Genomic DNA, 20,982 nt, shown 5'->3' with positions numbered 1-20,982 from the left:
TTTATTAAAAAAACTTGGATACAAAGGTTAGAGGTGTTGTGAATGGCGAAGAAGGTTGTCGCAGGTTACAAGGATATAGAATTGGCGGATGATGTTCAATCCAGATAAGCATGAAGTGATGCAGGTCAAACATAAAGGCATAATACATGGTTAATAGCAGGATTCTTATAGTGTGGAGGAACAGGGGGCTATTGGGGTTCAAGTCCACAGATTCCTCAAGGGTGCCACACAAGTTTATCAACTTGTTAAGAAGGCTTATGGTGTGCTGGCCTTCATTAAACAGGATTTCCCAGTGTCTTTCAACCATAAAGGCACATCAGGCATGGAGTTCCAACCATTCATTAAAAGCTCAAGCATGGAGTTCCAACCATTCATTAAAAGCTCAACACCATTCAATATATAGCAGTATACCTATATGGGATCACATCTTGTACCTTAGATACTCATTCCCTCCACCAGTAGTGCACAGTAGCTCAAGCACATACAGTAAACAAAATACATTGCAGTAATGTAGAGTACACCTATAGCACCTCCCAAACTCAAGACCTTGACCTCCAAAAGGTCAAGGGCAGCAACGTGCATTTGCAAACCACAATGTTTAAATTCCCATGTGCTCATACATCATTCCTTTTTGGAATTGTAATCATCATTCCTCTAATCATTGTTGCGTCGAAACCTTGGAACACAGTACATCCATCCAGAAGTGCTGTAACAAGTCAAATTGACAGGTAAACACCACAAGAACATTAAGAAAGGAACAAATGCTGGCTTGCTCTCAAATGCTCAGATCCTGAAACATTAATAATAAATTACATGTACTAACAAATTGTAATAATTTGTTCGTTTCAAACTGATTTGTGCACATGCCTGCATTTTCCCTGCACACTTGTAGGGTCAGTTACTTAAAACACCAATATACAATTGTTTATTGATTAACAAAATGTCACAGCTAAGTAGCCAACATTGCTGCAATATGTAGATTGATGGATCAAGATTTTACTTCCAGTTCCCATCATTATTATTTTAAGATAAAAAATATTTTAGGTGGCAAATAAACAAGATCTGGTTTAAGATCATTCTTGGTATGTGCATTCCTACCTCTGATTAAATTATGATAATTGGCATAATTCATCTGATAAAAATTGTTAGTAAACAAATTAGAGACCCAAATGTAGAGTAGAAATAGACTGCACTGGCAGGCTGGATTACTTCCTACCTAAAGCCTCAGCTTTAGACCAAGGTTGGTAAAGCTAGTGGAACCTTTAAATGGGGTCACCAACTTTGAATAAAACAAGTACTGATAAGTAATTTGTTCACTTAAAAAAATCTTCCTTGATCAATTACCCACCCTAAAGAACTCACCCTAAAGAAAGTGACTAGAGCAAGAGTTAAACTTTTTGCTTTTTTAATCATTTGTGAGATTAATTGAATTTTTCTTTACATTATTTAAAAAAAATTTAATTTGAATAATTTCAGACATTTTGGTGATGAGGTACCCAAGGGCTTGATGGATTCAGGGAGTAGGGTCTCAATGGTATGTAATCCAAAGCCAATTTGCCACATAGAGCCTGCTCCTCTGCTCATCTACAAATAATGCCTCGGGCTCATAAGCCACCTCGCAAGTCCAAGCTAATGTAATCCTGTCAACTGTCTTTTGTTCACAATTAACTCAATACTTCTGACCAGTTCCCTGTAGTTTTAAGATACAAATGCTATTCTGTACCTCACAAGAAGTCAGGATACAATGGTGTTGCTTTACAAAATAGTCTTTTGTTAAGCTAACCCATATTACTATCTTCAACATAAAATTGAAATGATTTTGTTAAAAATCTAGTAATGCAGAGATCCTAGTGTCATGATAATGAATATGTATGAGATGTACCGGAAGTCACATGGTATGAGAGAGAGATAAGAACACAAGCAGGAGAACAAAGGAGACGGGAAAATAAAAAGACACTGAGAAGTTTACCTGATAAAACTTGTGTTTAATGTTTTATTAACTTCACATTTCGGGCCACAAATGTGACATTGGCGACGAGGATGGAAGAAGCTTGAAGAAAATTAAAGACTAAACAAGATTACAGACAACTTCAAGGTGATAAGAATTTTCTCTTTGTCTCAGTACTTTTGGGGCTGGAATATTTCCTCATGGCTGGTGCAGACAGTGACTTTCTAACACATAGTGGAATTGCTCATTTTGACCCAACGGGTGATGCAAGCACTGTAAGTGTGAAGTGGAAGGCATGGCTGGAAGAATTTGAATCCTACGCCGACAGTCGTGGCCTATTTCTAGATACCGGTACAGTTGAACAAAGAGCGCAGATAAGGGCGTTACTTCTTTTCACTGCAGGATCCGCAGTTCGGGAAACATTTAAGACACTTTTGAATACTGGAAGAAAGGATGAGTACCGGAAAGTGGTAGATGCATTAAATGCACACTATGTAGTGACACCGAATGCTACATTTCAACGCCATTTGTTTCGGAGAACGAGACAAGAAGATGGCCAGACAATTGCTCAGTATGTGACGAGACTACGCCAGCTAGCTGTTGGATGCAATTACATACCAGCTGATTTGGACAACCAATTATTGGATCAAGTCGTACAGCACTGCAGATCAGATAAACTCAGAAGACGTCTACTGGAAAGAGGGAGTGAGTTGGAACTCACTGATGCTTTAACCATTGCTGCTGCATTAGAGGCTGTTGAAGGGCAATTTCATACCATGACCCTGAAAGACAACTCAAGCCAGCAAATTAAGAGGCTCTCACATCGCCATAATCAGCCAAGATATACGTCGACACAGGACGTGGAGTGTTATCGATGTGGATACCGAGGTCACTTTGGAAAAGACCCATATTGCCCGGCCAAAGGCAAAGTTTGCAGAAAGTGTGGAGGTAAGGACCACTTTGCAAAGAAGTGCAAAAGCAAGTCCAATGCAGACCAGAAGAGGAAGAGTACAACTTCCAAAGGCAAAGCCTGGGGGAAAGGAAAGTATCCTGGAAAGAAAGATACCATTCGCCAGATAGACGGTGACGATGATGATACCCAGGAGGAACAGAGTTGTTACCAATTTACGTTGAATGAAGTACATCATGAGAAGGTCCCAGTGATCATTGGAGGAGTGACAGTGCAGGTCATTGCAGACTCAGGCAGTGACAGTAATGTGATTGATCGACATTTATGGGAGAAGTTGAAAAGGAAAAAGATCATCTGTACCTCAAAGAAGTGTTCCAAGAAACTGTATCCATACACAGCAACCAAGCCATTGCAGACCATTGGATGTTTTACTGCAACTGTTGAAGCTGGAGATAAGTACACCGAAGCAGAGTTTATGGTCATAGAAGAGAGGGGAGAACCATTGCTGAGTAGAAGCACAGCGCAAGACCTGGCAATACTTCATATTGGAGCTTGTGTCAATTCAATTCAGTCATACGAGGATATGAAGCAAGAATTCCCTGCAGTCTTCCAAGGAGTAGGAAAGCTGAAAGGTCGACAATTGAAGCTAGCGGTAGATGAAACGGTCAAACCCAAGGCACAACCAATGCGCCGAACTCCGTTTGGACTTCGTGCGAAAGTCGAAGCCAAAATTAAAGAATTGATCGAACAAGACATTATTGAACTGGTGGAACATTCGACACAATGGGTCAGTCCCGTAGTGATTGTGCCCAAACCAAAGGGTGACATAAGACTATGTGTTGACATGAGAATGGCCAATGAAGCTATAATTAGAGAACGACACCCTATACCAACAGTGGAGGAAATACTTCAAGAACTAACTACCAGCAAGGTATTCTCAAAAATTGATCTGAAATGGGGCTATCATCAATTAGAGCTTGATCCAGGTTCCCGAGATGTAACTACATTTGTGACTCACTGTGGATTGTATCGTTACAAGAGACTATCATTTGGAATTAATGCAGCTTCGGAGATCTACCAGTATGAAATCCATCGAGTGATTCAAGGCATTCCTGGAGTTGCCAACATTTCTGACGACATCATAGTCCATGCACCAACGAAGGAAGAGCATGACAAACGGTTGAGGCGTGTACTATCTAGGTTACAAGAGGCAGGCCTTACCGTGAATGGAAACAAGTGCCAGTTCGGTGTGTCAGAAATGGACTTCATGGGACACAGACTTACATGGAAAGGACTAAACCCTGCAGAGGTCAAGGTGAAAGCTATTGAAGAGGCACGTGCACCTCAGAACGCAACAGAGGTGAGGAGTTTCCTAGGATTGGTCAATTTTTGTGCAAAGTTCATTCCTAACTTCGCTACAGTGGCAGAACCACTAAGGAAACTAACCAGGAAAGGTGTACCATTTCATTTTGGATCTGAGCAGAAGAAAGCGTTCACAGCGCTGAAGCAAAGCCTGACAGATGCAAAAACTCTTGGATATTACGATCCGGCGGCATCAACCAAAGTCATAGCGGATGCCAGCCCGGTTGATTTAGGAGCCGTGTTGGTCCAGATGCATGATGGAGGACCGAGAATCATTGCCTATGCCAGCAGATCGTTATCAGATGTGGAAAGAAGATACTCCTAGACAGAGAAAGAAGCACTCGGACTTGTTTGGGCCTGTGAGAGGTTCCATGCATATTTATACGGCATTGAATTTGAACTCATCAGAGATCATAAGCCATTAGAGGTGATCTATGCACCTAGATCCAAACCATGTGCCAGAATAGAGAGATGGGTACTCAGACTACAACCCTACAAATATAAAGTAATCCACATTGCAGGGAAAGCAAACATTGCTGATCCGCTGTCCAGATTGGTGAAGGATGGTGGTCCACAATCCAAGGCAGAATTGGGAACAGAAACAGAGAGCTTTGTACGCTTCGTAGCTATTCAGTCGACACCGAAAGCTGTGACTACGAAGGAAGTCGAGCGAGAATCCGAACGTGATCCAGAACTCATGGAAGTAAGAGAATGCATACAGAGTGGACAATGGGACAAGTGTACTCACAAGTCTCACATTCCCATTAGAGACAAACTTTGTTGCATCGGACAGTGTGTATTAAGAGGTTGCAGATTGGTGATACCGCAAAGATTGAGACCGAAGATCGTATCCTTAGCGCATGAAGGACACCTAGGTATTGTTGGTACCAAGCAAAACCTCAGAACCAAGGTATGGTGGCCAAGTTGTGATAAAGACGAGAAATTTGTTAAAACTTGTCACGGATGTCAAATCACAAGTAGGAGTAATCCGCCAGAACCGATCAGGAGTACGCAACTTCCGACAGGACCATGGATCGACATAGCTGTTGATTTTCTTGGACCTTTACCGACGGGTGAATCAATTATGGTAGTGATAGATTACTACAGCAGATACTATGAGTACGTGGTGTTGAAGTCCACAACCACTGAAAAAACAATACAAGCGTTAGCAGAAATATTCGCAAGATATGGATTACCTGTTACATTATACTCTGACAATGGTCCACAATTCATTTCAGAGACATTTGCGGAATACATGAGGACCACAGGTATCCACCATCATAAAGTAACTCCGAAATGGCCGCAAGCCAACGGAGAAGTAGAGTGACAAAATCAGTCCATTGAAAAACGATTGAGGATTGCACACGCAGAAGGACAAAATTGGCGAGAAGCATTGCTATCTTATGTGGCTGTCTATCGAGCAACGCCTCATGCAACCACTGGAAAAAGTCCTGCAGAAGCATTTTTTGGGAGAAAAATCCGCACAAAAATGCCAGAAATAAAGGAAATCCGAGACGACCAGGAGATGAGGGACCACGATGCTGAAAAGAAAGGTGCAGCAAAGCTGTACACAGATTCGAAACGTGGAGCCAAGTACTCAGACATCATGCCAGGAGATAATGTTCTAGTGAGGCATGAAACTGGTGGTAAGCTTGACACACCTTATTACCATCAACCCTATACTGTCGTATCCAGAAGTGGCAGTATGGTGACAGTCAAGTCTCTGACTGGAGTCCTGTATGAGAAATGTATCAGGTGTAAAAAGGTACCAGTCCAGAGATACATTGAGCGAAGAGGTTGAAAGGCCAATACGAGATGCTGAAACTGAGAGACCTGATGATGTTCCAGAGGCAGTTACCAGCACACCTGATGAAGTGACTTGAGCGCCAGAAACACCCGAAGCCGTGGCAAGCAGTATTTCCGACGCTGAGAGTGAACAACCGAGAAGCGACGACAATATCGCAGGCAGGCCGAAACAAAATCGGAAACCGCCCAAACGATACGAAGACTTTGTGCCATAGTTTTAATAAGAACTTTGGGACAGTATTTTAATCTTATATCATAAAGTGCCTGTATGAGTGCTGTAGGAAGTAAATTTTATGTAGTTGAGTTATAGTATTACCATTAGTTACGATGTTTGTATGTTTCCGAGGGATATTGGTAAGTGAAGGTAAAGTTTATTTCTGATTAAAGGAGGGATGTCATGATAATGAATATGTATGAGATGTACCGGAAGTCACATGGTATGAGAGAGAGACACCAGGGCTCTCAGCTGGAAGAGGAAAGCGACAGGAAAGGGAGTGAAAGAAAAGAAGAGCAGCAACAGGAGGCCCAACAGATGAGTAGCCCAGAAGAAGAGGACCAACAGCAAGAAGCCCAGCAAAGTGAGGCAAGCAACTCATCAGGAAAGTCAGAAGAGACACAGATATAAGGAAGAGAAGAAGACACAAACACAGGTGCAGATACAGAAGAAGAGGAAGAAGAAGACCTAGATCTTCACAGAGAAATAGAAGGTAAAATAGTTGGATAGAATATAGATTTTAAAAATTTCAAGAACAAATGAGAGCATTTAAAGAATGGTTGACATTAGAATTTAGTGCAATTAAAAGAAAAATGAAAAGAACAGAAGAAAAAGTGAATAGATTAGAGCTGGTCATGACAGAAATAGGGAAAAGATTAGAAAATGTGGAAGAAAGAGAAACGGCTGTAGAAATGAAAGTGAATGACAAGAAGAAAATTGGAAGAAAGTGATAAAAAAGTTAGAATCACAAGAGTTGTTGGCTCAGAAAATCGATAGGTTGGAAAATTATAGTAGGCGAAACAACATAAAAATAGTGGGCCTAAAGGAAGATGAAGAAGGCACAGGTATGAAGGAATTTATAAAAGAATGGATCCCAAAGGTCCTGGGAATTACAGAAATACAGGAAGGAATGGAAATAGAAAGGGCACACAGAACACTAGCTCCAAAACCACAGACACATCAAAAACCAAGATCTGTTTTAGTAAAATCTTTGAGATATACAACAAGAGAAAATATACTGGAGCGGGCAAGGAAAAAAATTAGAGAAGACAATAAACCATTGGAATACAAGGGTCAAAAAATATTTTTTTACCCAGACACAAGTTTTGAACTCTTAAAGAAGAGGAAGGAGTTTAATACAGCAAAATCAATCCTATGGTAAAAAGGTTATAAATTTATGTTAAGACATCCAGCTGTGCTTAAAATATTTATCCCCAGGGAGCAAAACAGACTGTTCTCAGATCCAGAGGAAGCACGAGAATTTGCAAAATGCCTGTAGGACAGAAGGAGATATGAAGAGATGTAACAAGAATGAAGAATGGTGATAAAATATATATAAATATGTAAAAATAATGTATATGTAAGAACTAAAGAAGGGAAAGAGAAGGGAAGAAAGGAAGTAAGGGTGGAAAAAAAGAGGGTGAACTTTGTTATATGCGTAAAAAAAGTCTTTTCTGGGGGGGTGTGGTGTGGGAGAGAATAACCGTCATTGCAAAATCAGTTGACACTTCCAAGCAGGTTCGCAATCCAAATGGAGAGGGGAGTTGTGGTTCCCTGGCAAGGGATAAGAGGCAACTCAGAGAGGAGGAGGGTTATTTGGGGCAAAGGGAATATTGGATGTGGGAGTTGTTGAAGTATTTTATGTTTTAAATGTGTTGTCATACATCAAGTTTAAAAAGGGAAACCTGAGAGATGAAAATGGGGAAAAGGGGGATGGTGGTGGTGAGGAAGCAGAAATGAGATGTAAACAGGGTATGAGATGGCCATGTTGAATTATATGACTATAAATATTAATGGAATACATAACCAAATTAAACAGAAGAGGCTATTAAATTTACTGAAAAAAGAAAAAATAGACATAGCATTTGTGCAGGAAATGCATCTAACTGAAGTGGACATGATAAATTAAAGAGAGATTGGGTAGGGCATGTAGCGGCAGCATCATATAATTCAAAAGCTAGAGATGTAGCTATATTAATTAATAAAAATGTACCAATCAAAATAGAGGAGGAAATAATAGATCCAGCAGGGAGGTATGTAATGATATAGTGTCAGATATATTCAGAATTTTGGAATTTGCTCAATATATATGCACCTAATGAAGAGGATCAAAAGTTTATGCAAGATATATTTTGAAGATTGCAGATACGCAAGGGAATATATTAATTGGAGGGGATTTTAACCTTAATTTGGATCCAATGTTGGATAAAACTGGACAAAAGACAAGCAAAAAGAATAAAGTGGCCAAAATTTATGGTTAAATCAATGCAGGAAATGAAATTTATGGATACATGGAGGAGGCAGCATCCAAGGGAGAAGGAATACTCATATTATTCGAGTAGGCATATAACAAACTCAAGGATTGATATGTTTTTGTTGTCGGCCCATATTCAAGGTAGAGTTAGGAAACTAAATATAAAGCTGGATTGCTATCTGATCATTCACCCCTGTTATTAGCAATAGAACTGGAGGACATCCCACCAAAAACATATAGATGGAGGTTAAACTCCATGCTACTTAAAAGGCAGGAATTTAGAGAGTTTATTGAACGCCAAATTAAAATGTACTTTGAAATAAATACGGAATCAGTGAAAGACAAACTTATATTATGGGATGCAATGAAAGCTTTCATTAGAGAGCAGATAATAAGTTATGTAACTAAGATGAAAAAGGACTACAATCGGGAAATACAACAGTTGGGAAGGGAGATAGCAAGTACAGAAAAGGAACTAGCACCAAGGGATGATATAAAAAAGAGAATTGGCGAACAAAAAAATAAAATACGAAACATTACAAACGTACAAGGTGGAGAAGAACATGATGAAAATAAATCAAAAGTATTATGAACTAGGAGAAAAAACACACAAAATATTAGCCGCAACTTAAAATAGAACAAGCTAAAAGAACTGTATTGGCATTAAGGAAAAAGGACAAACAAATTACATATAATCCATTGGAGATTAATGAGAACTTTAAGGAATTTTATGAACCATTATACCAAACTGAGAATGAGGGGAAAGATGATAAAATAGAAGAGTTTTTAGCTAAAATTTAACTGCCAAAATTGCAAGAAGAAGAACAAAACAAACTGATAAAACCATTTGAAATAGAGGAAGTACAGGATATATTAAAAAAAGCTGCCGAACAATAAAACGCCTGGAGAGGATGGATTCCCAATAGAATTCTATAAAACATTTAAAGAGTTATTAATTCCTCCTCTCCTGGAAGTAATGAATCAGATAGAAGAAACACAAAATTTGCCAGATTCATGCAAGACAGCAAGACTGTAATACTAAAGACAGGGAAGGATCCACTAACATCAGCATCATATAGACCAATATCTCTACTTAATTCAGATATACAAGATAATAGCAAAATTATTAGCAAACAGACTGGCTGACTTTGTACCAAAAATAGTAAAACAAGATCAAACTGGATTTATGAAGAAAAGATGAACAGCAGATAATGTCTGTGAATTTATTAATTCATGCAGTTCAAGGAAATAAGATGCCAACAGTGACTGTTGCTTTAGACGCAGAAAAAGCCTTTGACAGGGTAGAATGGAATTATTTATTCAAAGTATTACAGATGTTCAACCTACCAGAAAAATATATTAATTGGATTAAAACATTATATAATGGACCATTGGCGAAGGTGACAGTAAATGGATATGTATCGAACCAATTTAAATTAAGTAGGTCAACTAGGCAGGGATGTCCATGATCTCCATCATTGTTTGCTTTAGCAATAGAACCATTGACAGAACTGATAAGAACAGAAAATAATATAAAAGGGATAATAATAAAGGAGGAGTATAAAATCAGTTTATTTGCAGATGACATCATAGTATACTTAAAAGAACAAGAAATATCAATAAAAGAACTACATGAGAAATTGAAGGAGTATGAAGAAATATCGGGGTACAAGATCAACGCAAATAAAAGTGAAGTGATGCCAATGAGTAATGCGGATTATACAGAATTTAAAAAAGAATCACTGTTTAAATGGCAAACACAAGCAATCCGATACCTCGGTATTAGGTTAGATAATAATTTAAGCCACTTATACAAATTAAATTATAAGCCACTAACAAAGAAATTGCAGGAAGACTTAGAACATTGGAAAGAATTATCGCTAACGTTGATAGGGAGGGTAAATTGCATTAAAATGAATGTCTTCCCAAGGATACAATACTTAATTCAATCGTTACCAATTCCCTTAACAGAGAAATTCTTTAATGAACTAAAGAGAATGATAAGGAAATTTTTATGGAAAGGGGGGAAACTGAGGATAGCGTTAGATAAATTAACAGAGAGGAACAACCAAAGTGGTTTGCAGTTACCAAACTTTAAAAATTATTATAGAGCAGCACAATTAAGGTATTTGTCAGATTTTTATCAGAAAAGGGAGAAACCAGATTGGTCTTAGAGCTAGATAAAATAGGAGAGAAGATACCGGAACACAGTGGGATGAAAAGCTGGTATGATATAAAAGCTCACCAGTATTGCATCATTTACTCAATATATGGAAGAAGATTCACTTAGAAAGGAAAAAAATTACCAAATACCAAAAAATTTTATTTTTTATTTTTCACACTATGAACCATATTGACCAAAATACACATAAACATTTCCCTCTTGAACATAAAGTGTCATTTTCTCCCCTTCCCCCCCCCCTCCTTCCCACCCCCTCCCTACCCACTAAACGTTCAACATATACGATACAATAAACAATGTCATCACACAATGAAAATAAACAAGAAAATTGTGTCATCTACTTTTACACACTGGGTCAGTTCATTTCGTCTTCTTCTCATTCTGTCATTTTAGGTGGTGGAGGTCCGTGGTAGGACTTCTCTGTTGTGTTCTATGCACGGTTCCAAATTTGTTTGAATACTGTGATGTTATTTCTTAAATTATATGTTATTTTTTCCAATGGAATACATTTATTCATTTCTATGTACCATTGCTGTACTCTCAGGCTCTCTTCTGATTTCCAGGTTGACACTATACATTTTTTTGGTACAGCTAAGGCTATCATAATAAATCTTTTTTGTGCATCATCTTATTATCTTTTGAACAAATGAAGTCCAAATATGGTATAACTCACAGTACAATGTTTGCATACCACCAACTGAAAAACTACTTGAAGGACAAATTAAGCAGACTGAAATTACCAGAAGGAAGCAGTTTTGAATATGTGATTACAGACACAATGATAATTAAAAGATTTATAACAAACATGTACATCAAAGTGCAAGAGAAAGAGAACGATGAAATAAGCTGTTAACCCAAACAAAAGTGGGAACAAGATCTAAACGTAAAGATAAAGAATGAAACATGGGAAAAGCTATGCTCCGGAACTATGAGAAATACAATAAACATGAGATTACGCATGATACAATATAATTGGTTACACCATGCCCCAAAAGTTATATAAATGGGACCCAACAGTATCAGGTAGATGTTTTTGCTGTAAGAAGGAAATGGGAACAACAGTACATGCAATTTGGGCATGTGAAAAAGTGGAAAAGTTTTGGGAAGATCTAAATCAGGTATTAAATAAAATCACAAAAAATAACCAAAAACTCCAGAGATCTTTCTTCTAAGTAATACAAGAAGTAAAGAACTTGGCCTCGATTTGGATGTACCAAAATTATTATTGACGCAAAATCATCTAATCCCTTTTACAATAGATATCCTTTCCTTTAGAGGATGGGAGAGAAAAGGAATTAAAATAGAAAATTGTGTTTTGGGAAATAATTTATTAACATTTGAACAAATGAAGTACAAATATGTAATAACTCATGGGTCAATGTTTGCATTCCATCAACTGAAAGCCTACTTAAAGGATAAATTGGGAAACAGACAGATTACCAGAAGGAAGCAGCTTTGAGTATGTGATTACAGACACAATGATAATTAAAAGATTTATAACAAACATGTACATCAAACTGCAAGAGAAGGAAAATGATGAAATAAGCTATAAACCTATACAAAAGTGGGAAAAGGATTTAAACATTAAGATAAAAAATGAAAGATGGGAAAAGTTATGTTCTGGAACTATGAAGAATATAATAAACACAAGGTTACGCATGATAACTGGTTACACAGGTTATATATCATGCCCTAAAAGTTAAAAAAAAATGAGATCCAACAAAAAAATCCAGAGATCTTCTAACTAATATAAGAAGTAAGGAATTAGGCCTCAAACCGGATGCAGCGCAAAAAAGATTTATTATGATAGCCTTAGCTGTAGCAAAAAAATGTATAATGTCAACCTGGAAATCAGAAGAGAGCCTGAGAGTACAGCAATGGTACATAGAAATGAATAAATGTATTCCATTGGAAAAAATAACATATAATTTAAAAAATAAAGTCACATTATTTAAACAAATTTGGGAACCGTACATGGAACACAACAGAGAGGGCTTGCCTCGGACCTCCATCCCCTAAAATAAGACGACAAAATGACTTGATCCAGTGTGTAAAAGTAGATGACACATTTTTCTTGTTTATTTTTAATTGTGTGATGGCATTGTTTAATGGTTTTATTGTATATGTTGAATTTTTATTGGTTTTGGAGGAGGGGTGGGCAGGTCGGGGGGAAAAAAGGGGGAGAAAATGCCACAGTGTATATTGAAGAGGGAAATGTTTGTATGTATTTATATAGTTCAGTGTGAAAAATGAAAAATAATTAAAAAAAGAAATGTAAAAAAAATTATCAATGCATTTTAATTGCAGTATGATCAAGTATAAATAAATTACTCCAAGTGGTAAAATACAAAGTGTCTTCCTATTCAACAGCAGAATTCATACCTATTCCAGGAACAGACAGGAGAGACAGGGAACCTTGAAATACAATTACTTTTCATAGTGGGGGTACAAAGCAAATATTGGTACCAGATAAAATGTTCAATCAATTAATTTTATTTATATTTCTAATAAAAATACAGATATATTACCAACATTTCAGACCTGAGCCCTTCCTCAAGGAAATTCCTTGAATTTCTAACCAATTTAAAACCAACAGACCAAAGCCACACATTTCTTGAGGTAACTTTGAATTTGATGAGGCAACTTTGAATTTGATGAGGCCAAGGTTGCAGAACAATATAACATCAATGGACTTGAAACAGACTATATTAAGCTTTAAAAAACTTTGGCATTAGACTGAAAGGTTGATTAACTGAATAATTAATTTAGCTAAGCAACACGTCTACAATTTCCACACAATGCACACCCAGTCAGCATTTTCTTCATCTAAATTGTACATTCAATTTCATTTGTTGTTCAAAATCAAATCAAAAATTCTGACAAGAATTGTATCATCTATATTATTATGCTGGTTACCTGACTTACTCAATAGAGCAATTTTTTTTTTAAAAAAACCAGCTACTTCAAGGTCTACTTCTCAGGGTAATAATCTGGCATATCTAGATATACCACAATGACCAGCCTCTTGTTAAAGATCTCCAAGTCAACAACATTTACCAAATTGCTAATCAGGTGAGTAAATGTTCCAGCAGAATTAAGGAACTCAGAATGAGATGAATCACTGTGCACATTGTACACACTCATGGAAATATCATCGAAGAATTTCTGTACTTTGCTTCAAAGCAACATTCACTTTTCCCTGAGCCATTAATTTTGCAATTGACACAAGTTCAAACCATTATAACCATCATTGTAAAATTTTAAACCGTGAACATAAACAAGTTGCATTTATGCAAGACAGTAGAAAGATTCTCTAAGTCATGTTCTTATTGATAATTACCGACTTTAACTGTTGCCTCAACATGAAAATTCAACAGGAGTTCATTCAGCTTTTAATATTGACATCAACCATTGTTAAAAAAGATCAATTTGTAAAGATATTGAAAACAATTATTAAATACCATATTTCTCCAACATTTCAAATCTTATACTTTTTCTGTTTTGAAATCTAAAAATACTCCATTTCTATCTCAACACAAATTTTCTTCATTTTATTTCTGCAAAAACATACCCAGATATCCACCTGGCCTGCATTTGATTCCAAATATTTCAATATAATTTACTGATATGCTCAGATGAAGTTCCTCCCTGGCGAATTTAAATAATTGAGTAAGATGTGCATCATTCAACTGCACAAAATTTCAACTTCCTTGTCGATCCTCATCTGGTCTTCACTGTTATGCTTTCACTTTATAAAGATACGCTGAAATTGCTGAGTAATTCAACGAAACCACTACGAGTTAGGTGGTTCGAAAACATCAAATAAACTCAATTGACTGACACGCCGTGCGGGCCTTATAAATAAGCTGCAACCGTCCTTTCCCACAAGCTGTTGAGAGTGGAGGATAATGTCCAGTCTCCTCACGATGTGACTAAAAAAAAATCAATCCAGCAAACATACACTTCCCCTTTGCAATCCATACTTATTTACTTTGTAATGTCACATGGGCTGAATTTTGACAATAGCCTCAACTACTTGTGTGTGTTATTTTATTCCACTGAAAGGAAACGAATGTTAAATACACGCTCGTAAAGACACTGCCATGAAATTAAAGTATGTCAGATGACTTGGGCCCGACGACACCTGTTTGACACAACTCTGCATTTAACGCATAAGGATATCATTTAGCCTATCCATTTGTTTTACATTATTGCAGTCAGTTTCGGCCGTCTGTAAATTTAAGCATTCTAAATAGAAGTAGTCCTTTCTCACCCAGTGCCACCTCGCAGGCTTTGCGCAACTGGGAGTGATGCGCCTTCTTCACCTCCTTATCAGCCAAAATCTTCTCCAGCGCCCTGGTGAGAAACATGTTCTTCGTCTTTTTCCCTTCATACATGACGGCCTGTCCCCTCGAAGCGTCCCGAACTCTTTTCCCACTCCCTCTCCTGCAGGATTCCCCGTTGATTCCTAATGTATTGCCCTCGCTTTCTCCTCTTCCCCCTTCCCCCTGGAGAGCAGCCCGATCAGCAATGAGGTGAGCCGGGCCAGAAGGAGATGCTGGCGGAGCGATGAGTCGCTCGGTGTGAGCGGAGCCGTGGCGTTCCCGGACCGAGCTGCCCCCCCTCCATTACCGGCCTTCCACCGCCATGTTGGAAGGAAGCAACGTCATCCGCGTCACGCCCGGGCTGCCGCAGAAGATCGCGCGGAGCCAGCCGCCGGCTCACGTCCACGTTCACTTCCTGATTCTGGCAGGCACCCCTGTTGCTTTCTTGAGCAATAGTCTTTTACCCCCTCCATAAATCTTCGTCCGCGAAGCCAAGCCAAAGAAGAAGTCTTTAATAACGCCCATCGCATCATTGACGTGAGGTTGCAAAAGCTCCCTCCGAATCTGTTGCCAATTTGCACGAATACATCTTGTCGGAAAGCTCTGCGAATATTATTGTTATTTTCGTATACATCGGTCGTTGGTCGTCGAGCCAAGTAAAATAAATGAAACGCTCGAACCTAGAATAATGACAACGTTTTAGAAAGTAGGACGCCGACCATCCGCAGAAAATTTGAAAATAGGGAGTCGACATGTGATAATAGAGAAATCTCAATCATAACCCAGGTCATCCTGCTTATTATTACAACCCGACGCGTTCGCTTCTTGATCGCAGCAGATGAAATTCTACCCATATAAAAGTCGACATTTAAATGTCCCCTTTGTGAAGCCAATCGGTAATGGACCAGTGAGGGACGTGTGGAGTGAGTCGACTGTCAACAAATCAAGTTGGGAGAAGAAACTTGTTGGATTCGAGGAAGGGATATAAAGCAAGAGGGAAAAGAATCCGCTTTGAGTATAACGATGCATGTGGAATCCAATCAGGTTGTGAGGGTCAAAAGTAGGGAGGAATTTCTGAAGAGTTGCTCAAATAATGAGGTGTTGCCCAGATTGATACTAGATGTGTCTGATGTACCCAGAATTAACGGGGAAACAACAAGTGGGAATCGTGCTGATGGGAAATTTAAAATAACATAACATAACATAACAATTACAGCATGGAAACAGGCCATTAGGCCCTTCTAGTCCGCACTGAACCAAACACCCCTTTCTAGTCCCACCTCCCTGCTCAATGCCCAAAACCCTCCATCTTCTTCTCATCCATATACCTGTCCAACCTTTTCTTAAATAATACAATTGACTCCGCCACCACTATTTCTCCCGGAAGATCATTCCACACGGCTACCACTCTCTGAGTAAAGAAGTTCCCCCTCATTTTACCTCTAAACCTCTGCCCCTTAATTCTTAACTCATGTCCTCTTGTTTTAATCTTTCCTCCTCTTAACGGAAATAGTCTATCCACATCCACTCTGTCTATCCCTTTCATAATCTTAAATACTTCTATCAAATCCCCTCTCAACCTTCTACGCTCCAAAGAATAAAGACCTAATCTGTCTTTAAAATGAAATAAGAGAAGATAAAGCAGGAGAAAAGACTGTGCCAGCAAACCTTAAAGTGGTTATAAGAGGAGCGATGAGGCCAATCAGAAACCCACAAGAAAATTTACTCAAGAAGGCTGAGGAACAAAATGAGATCTTTGCATCAGTTTTTACCAAGGGAAAACATCATGCTAGAATATCAGCAAAGGAAGCTTTAACTCGATGGACTAAAATTTAATAAAGAGCGAGTACTGGAAGGGCTAACTGCACTTCCATAAGGTGGCCATTCGGTTATTTACGTGATGCTGGATCACAATCCCCCACTAATTTCCCCCCTATTCTTCTCCCCGCATTGCCATGAACTCCTCCCATATTGTTCCACTTAAAATGGTCAATTCTACCTCAGAAATCTTTGGAACATGAGAGGAAATGGTAACTTTCAGAGAAAACCCAAATGGTCACAGATATAATGCACATACTCCACAAAGTGGAGACTTAAGATTGAATTTGGGTTGCTGGCACATAGTTGCTTTGCTAAAGTTGAGGAATCACCTATTGCAGGTAAGTTGCTGAAGGAAATAAAGGAGAAAACTGTAGAGCCCAGAACATAATTTTCCTAGGAAATTAAAGGGTACAAATGTAACAGCCTTGCTGAAAAAATGTGTCAGAGAAGAACCCTGGGAAACAGTTACTAGTCAGTTTAACTTCAATTGTGGAGAAAATTCCAGAAATGATAATCAGATACATAGCTAACAATCAGTTAGTCACACAGAGTGATTAGAAAGGGGAAAAAAAACCTAGATGTTTTAAAGGCCAATCATATTTTTAATTAATATTAGTGAAGAAAATGTGGGTAAGGTATACTAGCTTCTGAAAGGCATTGGACAAGATGCAGGTAAATAAGAAAATTTGCAGACGGCAGAAACTGCAATAATGTAAAAAAATGTTAAAAAGTCCCTTTTTTTTACCTTTTTACACAAACTTGCTGGAAAAACTCAGCAGATCATGCAGCACCCATTGGAAGTAAAAGGTGATCCATGTTGCTGAGAATCAGGCAAATTGCTGAATAAACTCTTGATGACTCCATTAGAAAGCAATGCCCTCCACCAATCCCAACCTCACCAGTCAAGGGTGGCGCTATTGTAGTCTGACACACTGGCCTTGCTGAGGCCAGACGACAGCTCTTAGACACTTCCTCTTATTAACTCTTTGAACAGGACCTCACCAACAGCATCAGACCTCTGTCTTCCACACCATCACTGACCTCATCATTTCCGGTACTTTCCCTTCCATACCCTCTAAATTCATTGTTTCCTAACCCTGCACTGCCCGATTCTACTTCCTACCTAAGTTCCACAAACCTACTTGCTCTATTAGAACCATCCTCTCCATATGCTCTTGCACCACTGAACTGGTATGATCATACCTCAACTCCATTTTATCTGCCTTGGTCCATTGGACGCCCCCAGTAGCTGTGTGGGCATCGGGCCGTGGGTGGGCCAGTAGGGTGGTGCTAGCGAGGGTGTCTTTGATTTGGGCAAAAGCTGTCTCGGCCTCCTTCGTCTACTTGAGGGTCTTTCGTTTTGCTGAGATCAGGGCAAACATTGGGCGCATTATGCGGGTGACCCCTGGGATGAAGTGGTGGTAGAAGTTAACCATCCTGGTGGACTCCTGCAGGCCCTTGCATGTGTCTGGCTTGGGGAACTGCTGTATGGCCTTGACCTTTTCCTGTGATGGTGCTTCCCCATCCGCAATGATGATATGGCCCAGAAACTGCAATGATTCCTTCCCGAACTGGCATTGATGAGGTCAAATTCCGCCAGACGGGTGAACAGTGTGCGGAGATGGGTCTTGTGCTCATTGTGATCCCGACTGGTGATGAGAATATTGACGAGATAAATGAACACAAAATCCAGGTATCTACCCATTGCGTCTATGAGCAGCTGGAATGTTTGGGCTGTGTTCTTCAGGCCAAAAGGCATCTGCTGGAATTTGAAAAGGCCGAACGGGGCGATGATGGCGGTTTTGTCAATATCCTCCGGGTGTACGGGGATTTGGCGGTAGCCTCTCACCAGGTCGACATTCGAGAAAACCCTGGCACTATGCAGGTTGGCCGTGAAGTCCTGTATATGGGGGATGGGGTATTGGTCAGGCATGGTTGCATTCTTGAGCCGGCAGTAGTTCCCACATGGGTGCCAACCCCCAGAGACCTTTGTTCAGGGGAGAGGCCCAAGGGCTGTCTGACTTGCGGACTATGCTGAGTTCCTGGAGGTAGGAGAACTCCTCTTTCGTGAGCTGCAGTTTCTCCGGTGGCAGTCATCTGGCCTTGGTGTGAATTGGAGGGCCCTGTGTGGCGATGTGGTGGCGGACGCTATGCTGGGGCATGGTGGTGGTGAATTGTGGCTGTAGGATGGCAGGGAACTTGTCCAGTATGCAGGAGTACTCATTTTTGGGAATGAAGATGATGGCTATCCCTAGGCCATGTGCGTTGGACGACTCGAGTCGGTGGGTCTGGAAAGTGCGGGCGTGTACAAGTCTCTTCCCCTTCAGGTCGACCAGCAGGGTGTGCGCCCGAAGGAAGTCGATTCCCATCAGCGCAGTGCCCATGGTGGCCAGCAGGAACTTCCAGTGGTACTTGTTTGGCCCGAGGTGTACCTGAATGCTCTGCATGCCAAAGATCTTTATGTCGGTGCCGTTCACTACCCGCAGGATCAGGCTTCATGCTCTTGTGCAGGATTCGAGGGTGGTCGGGGGAAGCACGCTCAACTCCATTCCAGTGTCCAACAGGAAACACTGACCATTGGTCTTGTCGACCACGTGCAAGAGGCTGTTCGTGTGGCTAGCCGTCGTGGCCATCAACGGCAGCTGGCCTGGTCATTTCTTTGGTATGAGCAGGGCTGTTGGCACTTGCAGGCTTGGGCTCCCCAGCACTAGTAGTAGAAACACCAGGTGATTTGGTGCTCTTCCGGCTTCTGCATGGAGGTGGGCTGTGGTCAGCTGGGTACAGGGCAGGTGACCTGGTTCATGGTGGCCTCGTTTTCATGTTTGGTACTCCACAGCACGTTGGCGTGGGCTGCGACCTTCTGGAAGTCTGCGATATCCTCGTCCACCAGTAAGAGCTGGATATCTTCTGGCATTTGTTCCAGGAAGGCTTGCTCAAACATCAGGCAGAGTTTGTGGCCTTCTGCCAGTGCGAGCATTTCATCCTTTAGAGCAGATGGGCCATCAAGGTGCATCAGCCTGACCATGCGCTGCCGACAGGAGAGGTCGAAGGTGCTGAGGAGGAGGGCTTTGAGGGCGACATACTTGCCCTCCTCTGGTGGATCAGGTCATCAACTCTGGCCGCGGTTTCTTCATCGAGGGTGCTCACCACATGGTAGAATATCGTGGAGTCAGAGGTGATCTGTCTGAAATGAAACTGCGCCTTCACCTGCCCAAACCATGTGCGAGGTCAATGGGTCCAAAAGGGGGGGAGTTTCACGGATACAGCACTTATCGCTGACTGATCCATGGTTGGAGATCAGATAACGTCTGGGCTCTGCGGGCTCACCAATGTAACAGCTACTCTTCTTTGGCTTGGCTTCGCGGACGAAGATTTATGGAGGGGGTAAAAAGTCCACGTCAGCTGCAGGCTCGTTTGTGGCTGACAAGTCCGATGCGGGACAGGCAGACACGGTTGCAGCGGTTGCAGGGGAAAATTGGTTGGTTGGGGTTGGGTGTTGGGTTTTTCCTCCTTTGCCTTTTGTCAGTGAGGTGGGCTCTGCGGTCTTCTTCAAAGGAGGTTGCTGCCCGCCAAACTGTGAGGTGCCAAGATGCACGGTTTGAGGCGTTATCAGCCCACTGGCGGTGGTCAATGTGGCAGGCACCAAGAGATTTCTTTAGGCAGTCCTTGTACCTTTTCTTTGGTGCACCTCTGTCACGGTGGCCAGTGGAGAGCTCGCCATATAACACGATCTTGGGAAGGCGATGGTCCTCCATTCTGGAGACGTGACCCATCCAGCGCAGCTGGATCTTCAGCAGCGTGGACTCGATGCTGTCGACCTCTGCCATCTCGAGCACCTCGACGCTAGGGATGAAAGCGCTCCGATGGATGTTGAGGATGGAGCGGAGACAACGCTGGTGGAAGCGTTCTAGGAGCCATAGGTGGTGCCGGTAGAGGACCCATGATTCGGAGCCGAACAGGAGTGTGGGTATGACAACGGCTCTGTATACGCTTATCTTTGTGAGGTTTTTCAGTTGGTTGTTTTTCCAGACTCTTTTGTGTAGTCTTCCAAAGGCGCTATTTGCCTTGGCGAGTCTGTTGTCTATCTCATTGTCGATCCTTGCATCTGATGAAATGGTGCAGCCGAGATAGGTAAACTGGTTGACCGTTTTGAGTTTTGT

General features: G+C 40.7%; 1 protein-coding gene across 2 annotated transcripts in view; it reads right to left on the bottom strand.

Annotated features, from left to right (window-relative positions):
- Positions 1-15,343, bottom strand: part of arfgef1 (ADP-ribosylation factor guanine nucleotide-exchange factor 1 (brefeldin A-inhibited)) — a 178,134-nt gene extending 162,791 nt beyond the window's left edge. For both annotated transcript variants that reach the window (XM_069921321.1, XM_069921322.1), the window contains exon 1: positions 14,950-15,343. In XM_069921321.1, coding sequence (XP_069777422.1) covers positions 14,950-15,073 — 124 coding nt within the window. In that variant the 5' untranslated portion in view covers positions 15,074-15,343. The remainder of the gene's footprint in view (positions 1-14,949) is intronic.
- Positions 15,344-20,982: the final 5,639 nt, after the last annotated feature.

Source organism: Narcine bancroftii, chromosome 2 (genome assembly GCF_036971445.1).
Source record: "Narcine bancroftii isolate sNarBan1 chromosome 2, sNarBan1.hap1, whole genome shotgun sequence".
NCBI lineage: Eukaryota > Metazoa > Chordata > Chondrichthyes > Torpediniformes > Narcinidae > Narcine > Narcine bancroftii.
This window is presented reverse-complemented; position numbering and strand designations above follow the sequence as displayed.